At 42.4% G+C, this 23,437-nt stretch overlaps 2 protein-coding genes across 4 annotated transcripts; one reads left to right on the forward strand and one right to left on the reverse strand.

Annotated features, from left to right (window-relative positions):
• The first annotated feature begins 1,402 nt into the window (after nucleotides 1–1,402).
• LOC144084337 (equilibrative nucleoside transporter 1-like) lies at nucleotides 1,403–10,771 on the forward strand. Its single transcript, XM_077612662.1, has 13 exons — nucleotides 1,403–1,459; nucleotides 4,621–4,721; nucleotides 5,297–5,378; nucleotides 5,919–6,100; nucleotides 6,196–6,335; nucleotides 7,162–7,296; nucleotides 7,401–7,498; nucleotides 8,343–8,424; nucleotides 8,491–8,573; nucleotides 8,657–8,765; nucleotides 8,864–8,949; nucleotides 9,228–9,427; nucleotides 9,748–10,771. The coding sequence occupies exons 2-13, from the start codon at nucleotides 4,678–4,680 to the stop codon at nucleotides 9,857–9,859; spliced, it is 1,353 nt and encodes a 450-aa protein (XP_077468788.1). The 5' UTR covers nucleotides 1,403–1,459; nucleotides 4,621–4,677; the 3' UTR covers nucleotides 9,860–10,771.
• A 400-nt stretch (nucleotides 10,772–11,171) lies between these two features.
• Nucleotides 11,172–21,790, reverse strand: atl2 (atlastin GTPase 2). Of its 3 annotated transcripts, XR_013303780.1 has the most exons (15): nucleotides 21,625–21,790; nucleotides 17,605–17,771; nucleotides 17,335–17,538; nucleotides 17,046–17,180; nucleotides 16,873–16,977; nucleotides 15,911–15,961; nucleotides 15,780–15,836; nucleotides 15,607–15,699; nucleotides 15,401–15,539; nucleotides 15,216–15,343; nucleotides 15,076–15,132; nucleotides 14,914–14,985; nucleotides 13,856–14,287; nucleotides 13,366–13,609; nucleotides 12,486–12,635 (listed from the first exon to the last, which is right to left on the reverse strand). XR_013303780.1 is itself a non-coding variant. In XM_077612663.1 (14 exons), exons 1-14 carry the CDS (start codon nucleotides 21,698–21,700, stop codon nucleotides 12,462–12,464), a joined length of 1,890 nt encoding a protein of 629 aa, XP_077468789.1. In that variant the 5' UTR covers nucleotides 21,701–21,790; the 3' UTR covers nucleotides 11,172–12,461. The 3 variants fall into 3 exon arrangements, 2 of the variants coding, with proteins under 2 accessions (XP_077468789.1, XP_077468790.1); XM_077612663.1 differs by lacking the exon at nucleotides 13,366–13,609 and having other exon boundaries at nucleotides 11,172–12,635; XM_077612664.1 differs by lacking the exon at nucleotides 12,486–12,635 and having other exon boundaries at nucleotides 12,676–13,609.
• Between the last annotated feature and the right edge of the window lie 1,647 nt (nucleotides 21,791–23,437).

Raw genomic sequence — 23,437 nt, forward strand, 5'->3', positions numbered from 1 at the left:
TTGGACTTCATGGCTAATCTCCAACTAGCGTTAAAGCCGAGAAATCCAGTGCAGGTTGGATTTAAGCTTCTTGTGCAGGCTATAGTCAATGATATGATATTTTCAGCATTGGAAAATGCCGGAACACGCAGTAAATATCTTTGATTTCCGCCTCTCAACTCCATAAACAAGCATAGTCAATGAAAAATTAATCATTTATCAACTGAAAAAAATAAAACCAGATTTTTTTTTTTTTACTGCTGCATTTATTTTTTGCGGCTTTCTGTCTCGGTGTCTTTGACCACAACTCCACCCGAAAAGACCCTTTTCAGTTTCCCCCATGGCTTTCCAAAAGCGGAGAAGCTCTTTTAATTGGCTGTTTTTTTGTACCAAAAATATACGTGGTTAGGACAGCATTTGTGGAAAGTTTGGTGCCCTCATGGTAACCTCACAGTCTTTAGGCCTGGTCACCAGTCTTTCCTCGTCATAGATGGTGTCTGTCCCACCCCCGAAAAAACCCACAGTTGGGCTTTTTTTAACGCTGGGTGTGGATGTCTGCACACTACTGCTGCCACTTTATGAGTAAATGGCAGACACTCGTACTGACCACGTAAAAACAAAAAACAAGATGGAAACCATGTGAAGTGATGCAATAGTATGTTGGTGTCACTTCTCACAGACACGCAAAAAAGCAAACCTAACATTTTTGGTGTTAAAAGAAGAACAATACTATGTGTTTCTAGTCTTTGGGGTGAATACGGCACACTTTATTTAGGGGGTTATTGACATTTGAAAATGTGTCTTTAGGTGTTTTTTATTCGTGACAAAATGAGCATGCACGTCCTTCAAAAGTCAAGTCTAGTAGTGTCTGGATTTTAAAAACACGGCATAAATGATGTGACTCACAATATGACTGCTATTTTTCCCCCAGACTTTATTTATATATACTAGGGGAATGTAGGCTTGTTTTCAATTTAACAGAATTGGTAAAAAAATAAAAAATAAAATCTTTTAATAAAACAAGTTATATTTGGACACTTATTTAGTTGTACCAGCTACATAATGTGAGTTATTAATCACCGAAAAACTAAATTAGACTTGCTCAAAGTGTCCATGAAATCCTCCTTTGATGATGGATTAGCAAAAATTGGAGTTCACAAAATGCCCAGATGAATGCGCTTCTTATACACATATAGTTGCATATGAATACTTTTAAAAACATATTTATTTACATTTAATCATGTTATGATTTTATTATTCAACATATAAAGCTAAAAAATAATAATCAAAGTTTTGCTGATTCATATCCCCGTTCTCGATCATCTTACTGATGGAGCCATAGAGCGCTTCATTGTGAGCACTCTTTTTTACAAGGAGTCCCTGAAGGTATCATTTGCTCTCCCCACGCGTTGAGTGGACACACACACACACACGCACACACATTCATACAACACAAGTGCCCACGCGGTCCACTGGCAAGGTAGGAAACTGCATATTTTCCTCACAAAACACATCTTTAATGCTAACTATAACGGTCACATGTCAATCACGAGTCGTCTCTCAAGTTGCCACCTTTTCCCCCTTGCAAAACCCCCCGTTTCTAGCGGATTAATTCGTTTAAATGCGTTCATTTAGTGCTATTCGGTCGGAAATGAATGTAAAGATGTTTTTGTTGGAAAAGGGTGTTGTGAGGCGAACGAAATGGAGTCTAAAAAGGACGGCAAGGGTGCCGAGCGGTCAGCGACGCCGGCGTTTGGGTGACATTGGAGCCGACATGCTGCCTTTGTTTATGGCCAATTAAATTTAGCGCCAAAGTGGCATGAATGCGGTCACGTTCATGGCTAAATGCTATTGCTAGTCGCCCTCTAGTTGTGATAGCCACATTCCGACTTTGGTTAGTTACTAATTAACTGATAAGGATTACTTTTTATGAATGGTGAGTGATTGAAATGAGTTGAACTCGAAGGAGTGTCCTTGATTAAGAACACATTGTAGTGTATTAAGTCGAAATTACCACCCCAAAGGGCACTATTCTCTCCCTTTACCTTCATAAAAATAACAATAAAACACCATACAGAAGTGTGTAATGCTGTATTTAATTATTATTATTATTTTTACGCTTCCGTAACATTTAGAAGTGCGAAATATATCAAGTCTTTAGCTGTCATTGACGGTGATGGACGTCCATTCCAAGCTATTCCAGTCAAAATGAAGTGGCTACAAACAAAAAAATAATCCTGTGGTATATTGCATAAATTTATATACGGTTTTGTTGTATTTATATTGACATTTGTAAAACAAGCTTGGGTCAGCAAAGAGAAACTCTCCAGAGACGGTATAAAAGTTAAGAAAATCTCAATAAAGAAAGCTCAATTGAACCACATTGAACAATTTTCTACGTTTATTGATGAAAACCAAATATTTAAATGTAATTTGTTCGCAAATGTAGTTTGTGTTAGGCATTGATTTGAGGGAAAAACGTTTTCCCCCATTACGTGGGTTTAATGTTGGATAGCATTGTTCAAATTAGGGAAAAAAGACATTTGGATGTACTATTTTTTTCCTCCTTAATAGAATACAACAAAATCAGGTGACTCGGATTCACGTGAAAACTAGAAACAATCCCGTTTTTCTTTACTGCACAACCTGAGGCTGAGGCGGACCATTCACATTTTTAATTGGGAAAATAAAAAGAAATCACGACGGACAAATTCCATTTCCTGTCAGCGACCAAGCGCGTGCGGCTGGATGTCGTGGAAGAGTAACGTGACCTCGTCATGACCGACTAAACTTGAGAGAGGGCCAACTGATTACTGCCAACGAAAAGGATGTTGGCAGGACGGATGTGCCTGTTGATGCTAAAATCTCATCAGCCGCCGTGACGGTTGCGTCAAGAATAACGTGGGTGGTGGGCGGGCGATTTGTTGGCCTCCGGCCGCGTTTTCCTGTTTGCGTTGTTAAAGCTGGCGATAAGTCAGAATGGTGGCTTTGTTTTCCCTAGGAAGAACAGCTGATGGGACAGTAGCAGCAGAAGCATGTGTTGACTCTCCTTAACCCTTTATAGGGAACTTGCTGAACTCGTTTGCTGCCATTGACTGGATTCTTCGGGCATCCAATGGCTTTTGACAGGGAGGGTCGGCATTCAACTGCGCTGAAAGATGAGCGCTTGGCGTTTGTCAGTCGTCCTGGTTAGCTCTTAGTTTGAAAAATGTTGCCGACCCCTGCTCCACATCACGCCATCGCGAGCGTGCACAGACGTGCGTTTGATTAAGCCGACATCATCAATCTGTGTATTTGACGATATTAACTCGGTTACACACCCTTTGGCATTTAATCTGGGGGAAGAAATGTTTGACTTAAGCTTGATGTGATCAATTACGTTCAGATGGCAGGTCATTTCAGTGTTAACACAGCTGGCCTAACATGTTTTTGGAATGTGGGAGGAAACCAGAGTACCCGGAGAAAACCCACGTGAAAACATGCAAACTCCACGCAGTGAGGACCCACCTGGAACCGAACCCTCGACCCCAAGAACTTTGAAGCTGACGCGCTAAATCACTCGATCGCCTATAAAAATATAATATACTATATTTTAAAGCCTGTAATGTAACTGAGTGGCCTTTTCATTAGGTCATTAGAAATGTCAATACTGTTTGATATGTAGCCGCTGTATCAAGGGATAAAATATGTTCTATTCTAGACATTCGTATTACCTAATGTGTCATTAATAATAACTTTAAAAAATGTTTTAATTGAATTGAATTGAATGCCTTTATTGCCATTATACAAGTGCAATGTGATTTTAAGATACATCATAAAGTGGACACAATATGTAGTCAATATAAGTAAGTAGTGAACACAAGTAGTCAACATAAGTAAGTAGTCAACGTAAGTAAGTAGTCAACGTAAGTAAGTAGTCAACGTAAGTAAGTAGTCAACACAAGTAAGTGGTCAACACAAGTAGGTAGTCAACACAAGTAGGTAGTCAACACAAAGAAGTAGTCAACATAAATAAGTAGTCAGGTACAAAAAGTGACTAAAGTGGTTAGCCGTCTATGGAGTTTTAGTACAAGTACCTGATAAAAATGATGTATATATAGTACTATAGTACTCTAGCATTTACTTGGTGCATTGCAGTTTTAAAGTTTGTGGCACTTGCCTGTTAAGAGGAGTTGTGAGCATTTTGTGTGGGAAGGAGGGGGAAAGGAAACAGGGGGAGGTCCAAAAATTGACAGACCTTCATGTGTCTGTCTCTCCGTCTACCTTTGAGAGAGAGAGCGAGAGAGAGAGAGAGCGAGAGAGCGAGAGAGAGCAAAGCATCACATGCTCTTGAAGATGCAGTACAGCAAACATCTCCTTCCAATTAATTTTTTTTCATTCCAAGTGGAATTTACAAAAGGACGTTATTTCTGCTCCCGCGCGAAAGCTCGTCTGCCGCACTGCTTATGTAAGTTTGACCAAAACGGTTGCATTTGTGTGTTTGAAAAATCCCAACGCCGTAATGTTTGTTTTTGGCTCTTCCAATTTGAACATTGGCCCTTGATCTCGCAAACGTTCGTTCGCGTGTCTGGTCCTGGATGATAAAAAGTGTTTGTCTACATTTGTGTACGGCATACGTTTAGCGCTATCTATATTTTTCAGAGCGGCGTCGCCCCCCCTGATAAAAAATATCCGACCAGACCGACGCGTAGCCGACATATGCAAAGAGCAACCATGACTGCCATCAACTCGCCCAGAGACAAGTAAGACCCATCCTAAAATTCTTTGCCTTTTTGTCTATGTAGCTATAGTTTCCTGCTTATATTAAATAGCATACTGGAATATTTCTATTGGAATACAAACGCAATTGTCAGGTTTTTCTTGCTTAAAAGTGTCAATAAAGGTTGGCTATCCATGGAGGTAAAAAATAACATTACTTTATGGATTATTTTGTTACTCATCTTAACTCAATCACTGCCATAACAAGTGATCATGTTTCACTGCCGTTGATGGCGAGAGACGTCCAATCCACGTCTCCCGCCGTATTTTGGCAGCTAATGAGTTATTTACAAAAAAAAAAGTATTTGCATGATAAAAAAGCCGACCTTTAAAAAAAAAAAAAAAAAATTTTAAACTCCGAACCTCAGAAAATGACGTGAAAATGCCTATATATAATAATAATAATGGACTGAAAGTAGTTTCAAATGTGATTTTATAATATTGAACCCATCTTGCTAGTGTTTACAACGCGGTGGATCTTATTACTTTGATCAAGATATGCAGAAAAAATATATTTATAAGGTTTGATGCCAGTGATCTGAATTGATATGTTGTCCAGATACAATGCCGTATGGATCATCTTTTTCATCCTGGGATTGGGAACCCTCCTGCCGTGGAACTTCTTCATGACGGCCACCATGGTACGCCAAAAGCCGCTGCCTTCCTAATCTAGAAACCAATTCAATAGACTTAGAACACAGAACCAATTCTTGTCTTCATCGTTGGTTATTAAATGGCATCTTGTTGGACAAACCACATGAAACACATTTTTTTTGTTCCTAGGTTCCAAGTGCTATGCTATTTGCTAACTTGTTTAGTAGCATTGACATATAAAAACACTTTTAATCCATCTCAAATTCAACTTTTTTTACATTTGTAGTTCTTTTGTTCGCATGTTTTCCTCCTTATTTTGTAGACAAAGAAATAACATTTAACATCATTTTTTTCTGCATAACGAGGCCAAAAAAACCCCTTCCTCTTCCCACCCATGCGAAATAACTTTGACTATGCAAATCAAATTAGGGAGGACATTTCTGCCCCAAGAGCCGATGCAAACATCCAAACTGAAAGTTCAACAGGATGTTATCCAATTCTGATTAGAAGCAGATATTACGCACCAAAAAACCCATGTATCGGTTAAAATAAAATAAAAAATAAATCAAGGTGTCTTTTCTCACCAGTTCTTCATCAGTAGACTGAAGGAATCGCCCAGCGGAGCCCCCTCAAATCAGACGGGCAACGGCACGTTGGACGGCGATGACGTCCGCAATATCCTGGCGTCCAAGTTCAACAACGTGATGACGCTGTGCGCTATGGTGCCTCTGCTCATCTTCACCTGCCTTAACTCTTTCATCCACCAGAGGTAAGTAAACCAACTGGTTGCGTGTGTATGCGTGCCCATTTTTTAGTTTGCATTGAGTTTAAATGTTTTTGTTGTTGTTGTCTCTTGCCACTTAGGATCCCCCAGAAGCTGCGCATCTCTGGCAGCCTATGCGTCATCCTGGTGGTCTTCCTTGTCACCGCGCTGATGACGAAGGTGGACCTGGCCCCCCTGCCCTTCTTCACCATCACTATGATCAAGATCATTCTCATCAACTGTGAGTCTCCGGCGCCATGTGGATTTCTAATAGCGCTTTCACTTCCTTTGTGACTCAAATCCGCGGCATTGTAAACAGTCCAGCAGATGAGTCAACGTGGAAAACACCATGTCGTCAGGGGAAAATATGATGGATTAGTACATTTCCATAATCACTCTGGCATGTGGGCGCCCCACAATATGGCGTCCGTGCAACTCTTGCGACTTCATTTTACTTTCTTGAAAAGTGCTAAATCTTTTTTTTTCTCTAAGTTCTTATATATGTTAGTAAGCCCACTGCGAAAATCAATTCTCATTTCAGAAGAATATACTTTTTGACCTCAGGGTAAAATATGAAAGTCCTCAGCAAAAGGCCAATCTATTTCAAATCTCATTTTCACTCGTTTTCTAGTTTAATATGACACCATTTCCAAATAGTCCAACCTATCGCAGTTGATTAAATGGTCCGCGATTTCCTGACAATTGGAATTTGGACGCGTGACACTCTTAAGAGTTCAACGTAATCATAATAATCTAGAAGAATGAATCCCGTCTTTGTTAATCTTTCCACTTCCTCGTTTCCTCGCTACAAACGATGACTTCCACATGTTGTGAAAGCCAGTGAAAACAATGAGGTCAGCATCACCGGGTTTCTCGCGTAGTGTGCGATCTCACGCCGCGTATTTATTTATATAGAAGCAGCGGGGAGCAAAATGCTGATCCCCCATTTTGGATTTATACGACCGACGGCCTTTGATGTGAAGAGTTGCGCATTCTGTCCGCCGTTTTTGACGTGAACATTGAATCGTTGGACAACAACTTGTCTTCTCTGTGTCTTCCTGCCTCAGCGTTTGGCGCCATTCTACAGAGCAGCCTGTTTGGACTGGCAGGAATCCTGCCGGCCTCTTACACCACGCCCATCATGAGCGGACAGGGGCTGGCCGGAACCTTTGCGGCCTTCTCCATGATCTGCGCCTTGGCCTGTACGACGCCATCGCATGAAATCAGCATCGTAACGCAAAGCGAGGCTACGGGAATGAAACCGGGCAGCCATTAAGTTAAAGAGTGCACTGTTTTCTTTTTGCAGCCGGCTCGGCCCTCAAGGACAGCGCCTTCGGCTACTTCATCACCGCCTGCTTTGTTATTCTCATCGCCATCATCTCCTACCTCGTCCTGCCCAAGATGGTGAGGCCTCATTCATATCTGTCTACCAGTTTGTCAAATGCTGTTATGTGTTCAGACCCACCTATACTATGTCCGTGTACCCAAACAACTTCCGTTCCACCGCCACTGTCGGATATAAAAAAGCACAAATGCCTGAACTGGGACAATACTGCTAAATATGCAAATGCCACCTTAGTTTACAAAATCTTCCATCACATAGCTCCTCCACTGCAAGATTTTGTACAAAAAAATTCCAACACATCAACAAGGGCTGGCTCTAGAGGTGACTGTGTAGTTCCCTTCAAAAACAGAGCTTTTAGCCAAAGCACCTTCATACCCGGATCTTGATACAGTAATCCCTCGAATATCGCGGTTAATGTAGACCAGACATGGCCGCGATAATTGAAAAATCGCAAAGTAGGGTCACCCCTATTATAGCTTTTTTTTCATTGCTGATTGCTGAGTTTTAGTGTGGATATTCACATTTTTATGGAGTAAAAAAAAAATTGATTATTTTTAAATTAATAGCAGAACAAAAATCGTAGTAGTAGTCAATTCGCGATAAGTGAAGACACAATACTCGAGAGATTACAGTGCCAATTAGTCTCTCAACCTCTGGGCCAATCATCTTACAGCCCGGCTGTTAGACGAACAAAATTGCTATAAAACTGTGGTTCTTGTGTGTTTGTGTGTCTATGTGTCATTGTTTACCTTCAACCTGCACAAGGGACTAAAGATGGAAATTAGCCCTCGGCTACAGTCTTACATATTTACATATATATGTTTATTAACATGAATCTGTTCATTAATATGTGCTTTCTCTTATTAAATAAATCAAACTCAAACTCGTCGTTGTGATCGCCAGGAATTTTTCCAGTACTACATGGACAGCAACAGAGCCAGGTCATCCGCTGACGAAGAGAACAAGATGGACCTTCTCAAACCAGGTAAATTCCCGTGAGTCGACTCGCCCGTGCCACTTGACGTGAGTGAGGCCTTTCTCCGTCCCTCAGAGATGGCGGAGAAAGTTCCGGTGGTGAGGCTGAGGGAAGAAGACGGCCTGGGGGGAGTGTCCGTGGTCAAAATATTTCGCAAGGTGAGTGGGCGACTTAGAACCGGGCGCGCATCCGACGCTTTTTGCGAAGATGTCGCGTAATGACGACTGTTTGTTTTTTTCAGATTTGGGTGACGGCTCTGTCCGTGTGCTTCATCTTCACCGTCACCATCGGGACGTTCCCGGCCATCACGGCGGAGGCCAGGTCCACCATCGCCGACGGAGGAGACTGGGGTGAGTCGGAGAACGGTTAAAACCTTCTAGAGATGGCCTCCTTCTTCTCCTTAGAAAGTCACTTTTCCCCTCTTTGTTTTTTGTTTTTTTTCCTCAAGAAATGTACTTCATCCCCGTCTCGTGTTTCCTCCTCTTCAACGTGATGGATTGGGCCGGCCGCAGTCTGACGGCCTTCTGCATGTGGGTCAGTATTGATCAACAGATCATATTTTCAGACTCTTTTTTTTTTTTTTTTTTTTTTAAATTTTTTTTTTAATTTTTATTTTTTATACCGGTACTGAACCGTTGCCCATCTTATTTGACCAGTGAAAAAATGCAAACAGTAGATGATAAATCAAAAAACCCTTTTTTTATGAATATTACACGATGCTCAGTCACGATCACTATTTTCTAAACGGGCAGCTTTTAAGCTAGGTATTGATATGCTAGCAAACATTTGCCCGTCTTTTGTTTGTTTGCTAGCCCGGCAGAGATAGCCGCTGGCTCCCGGCTCTGGTGGGTGCGCGGTTGGTGTTTGTGCCGCTCTTCATGCTGTGTAACGTGCAGCCTCGCCACACCCTGCCCGTCCTCTTCTCGCACGACGCCTGGTACATCGTCTTCATTGTCCTTTTCGCCTTCTCCAACGGCTACCTGGCCAGCCTCTGCATGTGCTTTGGACCCAAGTGAGTGAAACCAAACCAGCGGGTTAATTGTAAACAATAAGAGGTGCAACAGTGCGCTAAAATCATATTTCGGACGCTCTTATCGATTCAAAAATCCATATTTACTGGTGTGTTTTGATGGAAATAAACAATAGGCGCTTGCTCCACGATTTAGTGGCAGTCAGGTGCCGTGCCCTGTCACACGAGGGCGCTGTTTCGCAGATGAAGTCCCACATTGAGTGCTATATATTTTTTTAAGATTCTTTTATTCATATTTAGAATCCTGTATTTACGCAGGTTTGCAAATTGTTTGAGCGTGGTTATATATGTCGTTTGAACAGGAAAGTGTCGCAGCACGAGGCGGAGACGGCGGGGGCCATCATGGCCTTTTTCCTGTCCTTGGGTTTGGCGCTTGGGGCCGCCATCTCCTTCCTCTTCCGAGCCATTATCTAAAATGGCCGCGGGCACACGCACAGGTATCACCGTCCGCCCGTTCTTGCGTCTCGCGATGGCCGAAGAACAACAGAGGACCCTGGCAACAAAATAAGCTAAAAAAAACAAAACAAAGGCGACTGACAGCTCTGAGCTGACTGGTTGTTTCCCAGCATGCAATGCGATGGTTGACTATTTTTTTTTGGTATGTTTTAATAACGACAGATGACTGACGAGTTACACCGGAACAGCCTTGTTCATATTTTATTGCATACATTTTTGTGGCTGAACCTCTTTTTCAGGTCAGTTTGTATTATTTAAGCTTTTTGTTGTTATTTTGTTTGCGCTAAAAAGGCAGGAGGAGGAATTTAAGGCCACACCCAAGAGAATGATTCAATTATCTGGTTGCTAAAAAAGGCACAATTTCACGTGAATGCAGTAGTAATATTATTTATAACTGTGTGTAAATGTAGTGAAATTCGGAGGATGACTTGCTTTTTGCTTTTTGTTCCTCAAAAATCTCATGATTTTTAACAAAACTTAATTACATTTTGATAAGGACATCACATGATATTAGGACTTTCCCTTTAGTCTTTAAGGAAAAAAATCACATTTTCCGAATGTAATGTATGCCCACTCTTGCTCATTACCTTCATTTTCATTTTTTTCTTAAGTGTGGTCTTGTTCAATCTGGACATATTAACTTTTTATAGGAAATTCTTTTATTTCATTTTAACTGGAAGAAGCGGAGAATGATCGCAGCGGGTGATGGATTCATTATTTTTTTGTTTAAAATAATTGTTTTAAAAACATTTCAAAAAGTATTTTTACAAATTTAATTTAAAAAAAATATCTGGTATTTTTTGTCGTTCAAAATGGATGAAATATTAAATATTGGCCCAAATTTTGATGTCCATGTAACACCATTTTTTTTTTAAATATAAAGAATAGCTTATTACTTAAGGCTTAAGCCAATGTTTGACTTGTACTAATGACATTGGTGCCATTTTATCATCCAGTGTTATTAATAAATTTGTATTAAGTCGCCAAATTTTATTTTTAAATTGTTGTCAGTAGCATAAACAATGATTTCACAGCTTGGAGTCACTCGTAGTCCATTGAAAAGCACAACATGGTTTTACGTACAACAACTAGCATCTCTTCTTTAAGTACATGACCGGAAAATAAATGTATTTTAAGAACATGGCTCCCCGCTATGGTCATTGGTAGTACTACAGCCCAATGCGCACGAGCCCGGTGCCGTCATTTATTGCTGAATTAAATAAACAAAAAAACAAACAAACAAAAAAGAAAATGAATGACTCGTGTGAGATTTATTCTTAAGGTAAACACTTTATTCAAAAATAAATTACCATAAATGTGTTGTTAAAAAGTTGGACAGGCATCATCACTTCCGCCCCACTCAGCCAACCACATTTTCGAGCGTCCTGGTCAAATTGGACAAACTGACAGCAGCGACAAGACGACGGCAAATGACAGGTAAAACAAGCAAAACAAAAGAAAACCTCGACGTTCTAAAAAAAAATGTATATAAACTTGAACTATCTAAATTAACATGCAGGCTGAACGTTTACCCCAAAAGATAAAATGGCGCTTGAGGTGATTGAATGAGGCTACCACGATTTTGCTAGCTCCTGAGAATTCGACAAGTGCGACAAGTTGGCGAAAATAAGTCACATTTATTACAGTTTAACTAATAATGGTGAAAACAAATGTATATATAACGGAGTTTTTCTGTCAAATAACCGGGAGTTGAGTAGCTAGCTAACACAGAAACTTATTTTCCTGCATTTACAGTGATTAAACTATGCGTAGCAAAGCGTTTAAACTTGGCTAGTGTTACCTTTAGTTTGAGCTAAGCAGAATGCTAACCATGTTATTATTTTAAACAAAAAATACGACTTGGGGACCTGCTGAAGTTTTAAACATGTCCGTTAGATTTAATCCTAATGAGTGGCACCAATGCTTACCAAATTTACTAAATAATTGGCCTAAAACTTTCAAGCTAACATCTCGAGAAAGCCAGAGCCAAATGCAATACTTAAAAGTCAAACAAGTGAGAAAACTTAAGTCTAAGGAATTAAGACAAAAAGCTTGCTTCTATTTTAAGTGTTAAAATTAAACCCAATTAGCTGTCAATGGCAGCAAATGCATTTACTGGCTTTATTTTGTCAAAAATGTCAATCAGGGAACATATAAAAATTGTGTATGACAGAAAAAGAAAAAAAACATTCCCTCCAGTTTGCAAAATTCTAGTTATCTTAACGCCATGCGGGATAGGACTACAAAACAAAAAGTGTTAAGCTCTAAATTTAAAACCATTTCTATTGATGACAACGGCATGAGTTCCGAACGCGTTTTTTCTACCGTACTCGCTTCAACGCTTGCGTTCGCCCTCCGTTTGACGGAGTCGTTGCGCTTTCCCGACAACACGTTTGCGTCCATTCTTGAGGGTGATCTTGATGAAAAAGAAGTATATTTTCTGTTTTTGGGCAAAAGGCCACTGCAAGCTTTGGTGTTGAGCTACTTTTCACAGTTCTAAGCACATGAAGGCCAGGTGATGATGATGATGGTGATGATGGTAAGGGGGAAGGGAAGTGCTTTAGTGTGTCTTTAACTTGGCGTTTTGTTGCTGCGTTGAAGTGGAGGATGAGGATGAGGAGGAGCCAACGCCGCCGCCGCCACCGCCAGGTTCGTTCAGGCTGGCTTTGAGCGAGTTGACCAGCGTCTGCCGCACGTTGTCTTCCATGTAGTGTTCGCTGAGCGGCTTGAGAACCTGCACAACGGGAAAGCACAAGTGAGTAAAAATACCAACAGATACTGCAATCATATTTAAAATAAAAAAAACCTATAAATTGGTGAAGATATACACTGGAATGAGTTTAGAATTTGACATTTTTGGGTTTGAAGAATGTACCTGCCTACTACATATTTACGTGTTGTCCTGATCCGATCAAATACATTTTTGGAGTATGATTTGATCTGATCCAGTTTGGTAAAAATATGGTTATTGGATCAGTATCAACAAAGCAACCATCTTTTGAAATTTGGATCAGATTGGGAGTCAAAATCTACATTGGGTGGGACAACGCTGTTTTGCACTGATTACTTTTTTTCAGCTGTGACGTATGCTAATATAGTACAAATATCAGTATTTTAAAAAAGTATAAAGTCTATACATAAATGCTAATATAGTACAAATATCAGTATTTTTTTAAAAAAAGTATAAAGTCTATACATAAATGCTACTTACTGACTTGAATGTAAAGTAACTACTAAAATGGCTTGGCCACACTTAACCCATGCCTTGCTGCTGTCACTCCCCATTATCAAAAATAATCAGTTAATAATGATAATGAAAGGGTAGAGGGTATAAAATTAAAAGTAAAATAAAGTGTTCTTTGAGCATGCGGAAAAAATACCCCAAAGTAAAAAAAAGAAAAAAATCCAACTGATAAGGCTTCCAAAAAACCACAAGACACAGAAAGAAGAAGACCAATAGCAACCGTGAGATCCTGTCGTGGGCGTGGCCACAGAATCCCCACGCCCTCCTGGCACAACGTGAACAAACGGCTAAAAGCGTCGACGCGACAACGCGCGGTCTTAGCGACGCTTCCTTTGGTGGTAGTTGTTGTTGGGGGGCGAGAGCGCCGCGGCCGCCGCCGGGGCAAACGCCGGCGTTCCCAACGCCAGCAGGGCGGCGGGCCAGGCCGCGCCCCTCGTCACGCGCTTGCAAACTTTGCCAAAAACCTGGGGGAGCAAAACGGGGAGGAAGAGGAGCAGTTACCCGCCTGGATCTTCCTCAGGACCGCCGAGAACCAACCGTGGGAGAAAACGGAGGCGAATGGGATGAAGTTAACGGGGTGGGGGGCGGAGTCAAAGGAAAAAAAAAAAGAAGTCAAGCCGGCCGGGTGAAGAGGTCTGGCTGTCAAACGTTTGGATGAAGACGTTCTCAACCCAGAAAAAGGAACGTTAAGGAGGCATTGTCCAACTGACCTGTTCCCACAGGGTCTCGGCCACCAGGTCTATCGCCATCCCCACCTCGCGGTACTCGCCCGAGTACTTGACGTACGCCCAGGTGCAGAGCGCCAGGAACGCCAGGAACACCGCCAGGTTGGCCAACGCCGCCAGCGTGCTGAGACCCACGAAGCCGGTCACGCCCGACGCCACGTAGGCGGCGAACATGAAGGCGAAGAGCGTGGCGGGCGTGCGGGCGGCGTAGAAGATGTTCTTGCCGTCGTTGTGCTTGCAGAAGTTGCCGAAGGCCTCGTTTAGCTCCGCCTCCAGCCGGCTCTGGTAGCGCTGGCAGAACTCGTCGCCGCCCATCTTCTTCACCGAGCGGAAGTAGCGCACCGAGGTTTCTCGGAACTCGTCGTGGCAGCGTTCTAGGTCGGCGGGGGCGATGTAGGGCTTGTCGCCGCCGCACACCTGCAACGGTACGGCGCCTTAGTTTCTGCAATAGCTCGTTTGCGTAACAGCGGGCTGGAATGTAGCATTTTTTTTGGCCTTTTTACCCCTCAAAGAAGAAAGCTATTACCAAGGAAACCAATCCTAAAAAAGACGGTGAAGTAAACGGCGTTCGTAACTAGAGGACTTTTCTACTGAATTCCTCTACCGCACATGTGTCAAAGTGGCGGCCCGGGGGCCAAATCTGGCCCGCCGCATCATTTTGTGCGGCCCGGGAAAGTTAATCATGAGTTCCGACTTTCAGTTTTAGGATCAAATTCAAATGAAGAGTATAGATGTATATTACATTTCCTGATTTTCCCCCTTTTAAATCAATATTGTCATTTTTTAATCCATTTTTCTTTGTTTTTAGTTCAAAAATCATTTTGTAAAATCTAAAAATATATTTAAAAAAAAGTTAAAATAAACATTGTCTTAGATCTATAAAAAACTGAACATTCAGGACTTTTAATCTATTTATAAAAAACAAAAATCTAAATATATCTAAAATGGTCCACCCCACATGAAATCGAGTTGACGTTAACGCGGCCCATGAACCAACCCGAGTCTGACACCCCTGCTCTACCGTTAGCAACATGCTAACTGACCTGCTCCATGTTCTTGCTGTACATGTCTTTGGCTCCTGCTACAGCAGTCAGGTTGTTGGCTTCCGCTGTGGCCTACCACATCAAGTCACAAACACGTACGTATTATTATCATCTTGATAATAATAACAACGTCAGAGTTTTCAAACCAAAATGACTACACACCTGCAGCATGGACTTTGGATGAGGCAGCTCTTCACCTTGATAGATCCTGATGTACGCCTAGAAGATGAATAAAAAGGCCCACATCTGCAACATCTCCCATTTGACCCAATTGGCGGGATCCCGTGCACTAAAAAGCGAACCTTGAAGTACTCCACAAGATCTCGACACGTGACTTTGTTGCCACCGATCTCCTTCACCACCAGTCGTTCGGGCGCCAGGAGCAGAGGCACCAGCTGCGACAGTTCCCGCTTGAAATCCTCGTCGATTTCTGAAATGGTCACGTTTCAGCCCGAGACTGGCGTGTGATTGGACGAATCCTCCTCACCTTTCAATCGTCCGTCAAAGGACGGGTTGGTGGACACCTTGAGGCCCGGGTGTGGCATCAGGAAGCAGCCGATGTTGGAAAAGCACGAGTGGATGTGCTTGCGGACATTTTGCAGCTCCTCGTGCTGGTTCTGTTTCACCTGCGGGAAGTCACGGTTAGAAAACGTATTCGTATGTGGGTGCTTTCTTAAAAAGCCGAACGCTCACCTGAAGTCGCTTCTCCAAGAACGCCGTGCCTCCCTCCAGGCCGTAATCGTGCTCATAAGGGAAACTCCAATCCCGAATCAAGAACATGAGCGACTAGTCAAAATACAAACCAGTTGGCACAATTAAAGTTTTGGCGGTCAACCGAACGGGACGCCGTGTCCTCATTCCAGCACCTGGAAAGGTTTTAGGTAGATCTCTTCCATTGCTAGCCGGCCATATTCTGTGAACAGCTGAAGCGAAACAAGAGCACCCATTAAAACCAACGGGGTCCGGGATGATGGATTTGAAAGAAGGGGACGCCAACCTGAAGATGCTGCAGATCGTCTTCCTGAATGTTTTGCGAAAGATTGTACACCTACGAAGCAATACAACTTGTGAGTACGTTTCAGAGACGGGTACCCGGACATTTCGTCGACGGACAGTTGGCCTAACCTTAAACACTATTAAAGAAGACAAAGGAAATTCACATATTCTTTATTAAAGAAAATAAAACAGCAAAAACTCGCTCGACACCACAAACACATTAACATTTGGGTGTGTGAAAGTACTAAATGGGCTCGTCTCTAAACACACTACGCATGAAACGGTTCCTCAGGGGGGCACGGAGTGACTCCACTAAATTACTATTAACCGTTTGGTTTTTAATGGCGAATTGATGTGGCTACGATTCTGACTGGATGCTGATATTTGTTATGAAGTATGCCAAAAATACTGCATCTCTGACTTTGATTTGGACGCACATGTTTGATTTTAAATCAAGCTATTGTCCTTTCAAAGAACAAATTCTATTAGGAGCGAATGGGCCTGTTCTTAAAATTGCCGACAAGCGACAACGTCTAGCTCCATTGCCTCACAACGCGCATGGGAAATTTAGTCTGTATACACGATACCTATGGGAATACCAAGCAAAAAAATGGAAGACGACGAAGAATGTGAAATTCCTTTGTCTTCTTTTTAATAAAATAATTTTATTCATTGCCGTTTATTTTAAAAACGGAGCGCTCAACGTAGGAACCCCGTTTCGTGCGTAGTGTTTAGAGACGAGCCCATTTAGTAAGCACATGCCCAAATGTTAATGTGTCTGTGTTGTCGAGCGAGTTTTTGTTGTTTTATTTTCTTTAATAAAGAATATAAAGAATATGTGAATTTCCTTTGTCTTCTTTAATAGTGGTTAAGGTTAGGCGAACTGTCTGGCGACGAATTGTCCGTCGACGAAATGTCCGGTCGCGCAGAGACGGACTATTCCGGGAAGGCGATGGGACAGACCTGGACGGAACTGGTCATGGTGCTGAGGGCAAACACTGTGGCGCAGTCCTTGATGGTGGACTGGCTGTCGAAGGCTCCCTGCGTGTCCACCAGGAGGACGGCCACCTTGAAAACCAGACGCTTAACGGCGAGCGACCGGTGCAACAAAGTCCTCGGTTCTCGCCGTGGCCTACCTGGCCGCCGTCCGGTTTATCCACCACGAAAACTTCGCTCCAGACCTGAATCCCCGTGGTCTCCCTCTCGCAGCCTCCTCGCCACGTGAAGCCGGTCAAGGGTTCCTCGTCCCCGCCGATCCATTGCTTGTTTTGCTGTTGGCCCACGGGAGTGAAATGAGAAGAAAATGTGGCTTTTAGCACCATTTCAAGTCCCAGTATGAAGATCAAGACTCGCACGGCTCCAAAACTCTTGAATTTGAGTGACAAAAATAACTCTGGCAAGGGTTTTCCTCTGCGATCGTCCCACCTGATTGTACATGAATCGCAGCATAAAGTCCAGCAGGAAGGACTTTCCCTTGCGGAAGGCGCCGGCCACCGAGACCACCACCACGTCCAGGTCCCGCACGTGCTCCTGCAGGAGGATCCTCTCCAACGCGTCGGCGTCCAGCTGGAAGCTGTGCTCGTCCTCGTCGGCCAGCAGGATCTGGACGGGTCGGGCCTTCTCCTCGTCCTGACCACGACAGACGTTAAAAGACCGGATTTCTCCGGTCCGCGTCCCCCCCTCTCGAAGCCAAACCTGCAGTTCCTGAACGCCTTCGTCGGGCGAGGGCGTTAAGCCCGTCCCCGTGTCCCCGAGGGAGTCCATCTCCCCCGCGAGAAACTCGTCACAGAGGTCCTCGGGTCTGGCGAGAGCGGCCATGTGACTGTGTCTTACTAGCGGGACATCCTGGACGCCGCTACCATCTTTCCAAAGAAGAAACAAACAAAAAAACATGATGTTAGTGTTGCACCCTGCATTTTATCTTGAAACACAGGGAGAAATAATCACAAAGTGATTCGTTGTATGTACATGCGTTGTCCCTTTAAGAAGCGACAACGTCTGGCGACCAAACATCCGAGTACCTGCATAAGGCATCAACAATCGAACACCGACATACACTTTAACACGTCACACTTGCCATGTAGATCAAGGCATCAATAATCGAATACCGATAAACACTTTTAGCATGTCACATTAGCGCATGAAGAACCTTCACCGAGATCTAGGTCACGCTCCAAAATAAGCGTGCACTGAAAAAAAATCAACAAATCACAAGGACAGTGTTTGTAACCTTTCCTACACGGACAGAACCGCAACGGTTCTTCAGTCAAACGAGTCGTATGAAGAGCCATTTCCAATGTACTTAACCTTCTGAGCGTTTAAGTGCACCATCCACTTACCGCTGTGGCAGGAAGTACTACCACTCATCCCGACTTTGTAAATAATTCAAAACTTCCATCCTGATGCTTTAGCTCGCATGTGTTCATTATTGAAGAAGAGCCGAGGGTGCCGACGCTAACTCCCGATAACGCCGGCTTGTGAGCGTTCATCTCAGGAGGGCAAACTAAAATTAGCCACCTTCCTCCTCGTCGTTGGTTCAGCGAGCACAAGTTAACTGGCCCGCTTTTCCCAACTGGCGCACTAAAAAAGGTCAGCGTGACTGGATGGGATGCGTTTGTCAGTCACGCATCACTTTTTTTGGCCATAGCGGGCAAAATCGGAGTAGCTATGATCTTCCTAATCCCCGTGCAAAAACCAAGATTTTTTTTTCCCCAATATGGCAAGTTTTAAAAAAGGGCGAAAAGCCACCTAGCAACGAATGACCCACTTAGATTATCTTCACATTTGTTATCTTATGTGTAGCAAACAAATATGTTTTGCACATACTGATCTACTGAATAAAAAGGATAATGTAGTGCTCTTGTTTTTCATTTTACTCAATAGATATCTTTTCCCGGTGGGTTGATTTTTATGAATATTTTTGGATTGATTGATTGTTACTTCTTATGCCACCCCGTTGATACCGAATTAAAAAAGGGACGTTGCTCGTATCACATTGCGCCTCATTTTCGTTGTAGAGTTCTTTAGAATGGCGCACACTTTGTTCTACAAACCGTTAATCGCTAAACACGAGACACCGATTCCTCAGAAGCCTTTTGCATCAACCTTTTCAACGGAATCAAGTTTTTCCATGACCCGCTACTGCCCTAGAAAAACACTCAGAGCCGTAATATAGCAGATTTTCTGTGACTGTAATTGCTGTATTTTGTTTTTAGAAAAATGAAGGAGCGTTTTAATCAAGTGTCACTGACGCAGAATCCATACAAGTAATGACATTGTTATGATATAACTCCCTTTCCCTTACTAGGGTCGTGCCGAATGGTGTGTTAAGCAAGCGCCTGCCTGTGTGCCAGTTAAATAGCCCCATTCCAGCGTAATGTAATCCCACTTTGCTCTAAAACCCGTTTCGACATATCACTGGTGATTACAACAGTAAGCCCATTTTTGAAAGTCAAATGCTCGTCATTAGCGCGCTGGTTTGCAATGCAAAACTATGATCGGCCCCGACGGCACTCGATTAGCACGTTTCATTGCCAAAGACTAGTCCAATCTATTTGAACTGGGAAGGCCCGCTATTAAACGAGCACCAGCAGCTATAGCGGGCTAATATTTGATATCCAAGTCATTACTGAGAGATTGCATTATTGATTTGCAGGCAAAACGATTCATTTCTATGCAGCTTTCGACTCCATGTTGTAACTCTGCATTCCCCACCCTAGCAAAGCTCCTTCCTGTTTACATTCGGGTGCCCACCACTGACCAGACAAGAGAAGACAGCAATGTCACGCGGGCTATCGAGCGTGACCCCTTTGGCTAAGCTTAACTTTAAAAACAATGCCAACGCGCATTTCGTGTACAAACTCGCAGACGGAGAAGGCAGAAATTGAATAAGAATGGGAAAGCCCCCACAAAACTCGATTCAGCTTTTTAGGTTGAATGCACCCTGGACTTGGCAACAAAAGAACAACTTGTCCCGGCCGGGGCCTCCCCCGTTTGGACATGAGCGGGGCAAATGTTCAATTGTAGCAAGATGAAGTGGACAAAGTGCACAATAAGAGCAGCAGCCAAAAATCTTTGTGTATAACTACACACATCTCTTTGCGTGGTAAGAAGGGCTTCCACTTTGAAATTTGGTGCTCAAAGCAACAATTGGAAAAACGGCGTACAAATAACCAACACTAATCTGCAGGATGCGTGACAAAAGGCACTGAACTAAAAATAAGAGGCTAAAGATACTGTTAGGTAGTCTAGTGCCATGAGAAATCCAAATTTTGCTTAATTGCTCCGAATTCGTGGCGGACGATACGACGATATTGGTTTGTTAAAACCTTAACATGATGACGATGTCATAAAAGCGGCAGAAAGGTTACATTTTCGACAGCAGCGGTTCGGCTCGTGAGCCATATGTGGCTCTTTCAACGAGCGCATTCGGCTTCCAGACCACTTCATCTTAAATTTGATGTGATTAGTTTTTATGTTACAAAATCATCACACATTGTTGTCCGTTGCCTTAACGCAGGGGTAGGGAACCTATGGCTCGGGAGCCATATGTGGCTCTTTCCATGGGTGCATATGGCTCTCCACTGACCTCTGAGGTCAAATATGAAAATCTACCTCTAGCACCACTTTAATCATAATTTATTTTTTTATGACTCTTCTGCATGCATGATATCATCGATACTGATTTATTAGCAACTGCATAACAATGTTGTCCAAAGAATTCAGAGACTTTTGGTACTTAAAAAGTGGTGAAATGACATTTTTTTAAAACTTTTCAATTCTGAAAATGGCTCTCAAGAAATAACTTTAGAAAATATCAATTGTTTATGGCTCTCTCTGTCCAAAAGGTTTCCGACCCCTGCCTTAACGTGTACATTCATTGCACATTTGGATTATTTCACTTAAACCGGTTCAGTAAGTTGATTCGTCTTGAAATATTAGACTAAAAAATATTATAAAAATCGTGATATCTTTATGCCATGTAGTCCACCCCTCATTTAAATAGGAGTAATTTAGAAACAGTGCATCTTTAGTCATCCGGCCATGCTAGCAGAAATGTATACCTCCATTTACTCTCTTATGTTATGGTATTTTCCCTATTGTGAAATATGTATCCCAGCTCAATAATGGCTGGGGAAAATATTGGCCCAGTAATGGATACAGTGGGCACAGAGCAGCAAAACATTAAGCTCGGTGAGCGCACTAAGAATAGGCTGTGTAAAAATATCAAGGTTATTAGTGGACGGACGGGCTTTGTCGGGTTGTTTTGACTACAAAATCCTTCAACAAGGGAGCTAGAGAGGGCGGACATTGCAGCCTTGCGACCCACGATCGCTGATATCGGGGGGAAAGTGGCAACAAAACGGTCGGGTGAAAGGAGACAGGAGACAGGAGACAGGTGTCCATGCGTGAGACGCTTGCTCGGCTATCCCGATTCGACTCGTATTACACTGTTTTCACTTGCGGGAATGTTAGGATCTACGGTGGGAATTTACATTAGTGTTGTTAGGTTTGCGCGCATGGTCTTGGTTGAGGTAGTGTTGTTTTTATTTTTTTGTTTTTTTTCCTCCCCCTGGCAAAACAAGCTGCACGGGCTAGCGAGTTGGAGACAAAAGATCAAGCCGAAAGAGCCTCTGTTTTGCTCCCGTTTGCAATCGATGTCAGATCCGCGCACGGCGATCGCTTGTTTAGGGGAGAAAAAAAGACGCCGCTTACCTCGCTCGTTTCGTGTCCTTTTACAGTTGGGTTCGAAGTGAGTCCTGCTCCGCAGCCCGCTCACCTCCGCCGCCATCTTGGCTCTGAGCTAACAGTCGGCTTTGACGTCACGACGTTTGGGAAATTTTGAAGTTGGATGACGGTGAGTATTAAAGCATTCAATAAAAAAAATAGAAAAAATACTATTGGAAGTCCACCACTACACACATAACACGCTATTGAAAAAAATGCACGGTATTTGGATAAATTCTTTATTTAAAAAAAATCTTAGAATTAAATAATGAATAAATATGGAGACAACGGTTCTGTTCTCAAACGGGCAGCACACTAAGTTGGAATTTCCAAGCAACCGAGCAGAAATGATCTGCGAGCACACACGTGATGCTCGATGTGACGGCGCTGTGAACTAAAGTGAACGGGTGTCGTCATTCAGTACACCGGGGCTATTCCATAAACCGAATATTATAGTCAATGGAGCGACTCCTTTGAAATAGCAATACATTTCGAATTTTTCAACCCAAGCCACGTGAATAAAATAAATTATTAATCAAACTTTTTTATTCAAAAAGATTATTTAAAAAAACCTTTCTAGTGGAGTGATTCGGTCATCTTTTAGTCCGGTTCTGTTGAGTCCTTTGGCATAGTCTCTGACGCAAGATGGCCGCCAGTTACTAACGCCGCCAAAACCACTGTTTGACATCTAACCTTCTATATACGCCATTTATACCTACACCTGTGTTTTAATTAGTTGGGCTATCTCGTGAAAGTGCTCCCCATTGATAACAGCCGAGCTCAGTTATTATCTTGCATCGTCATTAATATTTTATAAAGATATTTTTGTGCATAATGCATAATTGCGTGTACTAGTCAGTCGCCCAAAACCTCTATGAAACAAGTACTGTACACGTTCAAAATTCTACTCACTGGCAGCAACGACAAGATCAACAACGCCGGATTCAAAATGGTAATTCATACCTGTTTTAAAATAATAATAATAATAAATTTAATTATATCAAACATTCCAAACATATTATAATGAATTATAACGCAGAAATCCATCTTGACAACACTTGGCGAGGCGTGGTGGTAATTCGCATGCTCACTTGTGCTTTGGGGCCTACTTGTTTATATAGTTAAATGTTATAGCACGATTTTAATATTGTTTTTTCCTCCAGTGTAACGAGTTTTAAATGAAATTTAACTTTCAGTACATTCATAGATTTAAAGGTTCTGCTGTTTTTGTTGTATAGTATTAGTAATACTAATACTATTGAACAAAAAACATATATAAATACTATACTGGTCTTGCTGGGACAGGTCGCAGCATATGCTGGATTTCTTAGCAGGGATGAGACATCAATATTTATTATATGGACTCCAGCTCACCCATGCACTTAATAAGAACAAACTAGTATTATAAAATACACTAAGTGATTGTTATCGTTTTGTATTTGAAAGATTTACACAGTTAAAACTTGCTTTTTTTCTATCACAGGATCCTCTATCACATTAAAGGAACCTCTCAACACCAGTGAACATAAACTACTTAGAAGACCACAATAGAGGCTTCTAAGATGCTTACTCACTACTGTAAGTACCCCATTTTCTTCCGCTTTTTTCGGTCAGTTCATGTTCTGTGGGCTAGAAATTGTTTTTTTTCCCAGTCAAAATGGCTTCTAATATGATTGCATTTAATCATTCCATATCCTACTTAATTGTTCGTGACTGAGAAATTAAGTGGGCATTAGATTATTCAGATGAACTGCATTGTTTGTACAGTTTTGCAGAATGTGTTAGAAGTGATAAACTTGCA

This window comes from Stigmatopora argus, chromosome 11 (genome assembly GCF_051989625.1).
Source record: "Stigmatopora argus isolate UIUO_Sarg chromosome 11, RoL_Sarg_1.0, whole genome shotgun sequence".
NCBI lineage: Eukaryota > Metazoa > Chordata > Actinopteri > Syngnathiformes > Syngnathidae > Stigmatopora > Stigmatopora argus.

Excerpts from the sequence above, each read along its gene's own strand:
- atl2 (XM_077612663.1), bottom strand. The coding sequence starts at position 21,700 with ATGGCGGCGGAGGTGAGCGGGCTGCGGAGCAGGACTCACTTCGAACCC. Across the intron at positions 17,772-21,624 it reads AAGGACACGAAACGAGCGAG|ATGGTAGCGGCGTCCAGGAT; the intron begins GTAAGCGGCGTC and ends TTCTTTGGAAAG. Across the intron at positions 15,540-15,606 it reads TCTTGGAGAAGCGACTTCAG|GTGAAACAGAACCAGCACGA; the intron begins GTGAGCGTTCGG and ends GACTTCCCGCAG.
- LOC144084337 (XM_077612662.1), top strand. The coding sequence starts at position 4,678 with ATGCAAAGAGCAACCATGACTGCCATCAACTCGCCCAGAGACAA. Across the intron at positions 5,379-5,918 it reads TCTTCATGACGGCCACCATG|TTCTTCATCAGTAGACTGAA; the intron begins GTACGCCAAAAG and ends TTTTCTCACCAG. Across the intron at positions 7,499-8,342 it reads ACCTCGTCCTGCCCAAGATG|GAATTTTTCCAGTACTACAT; the intron begins GTGAGGCCTCAT and ends TGTGATCGCCAG.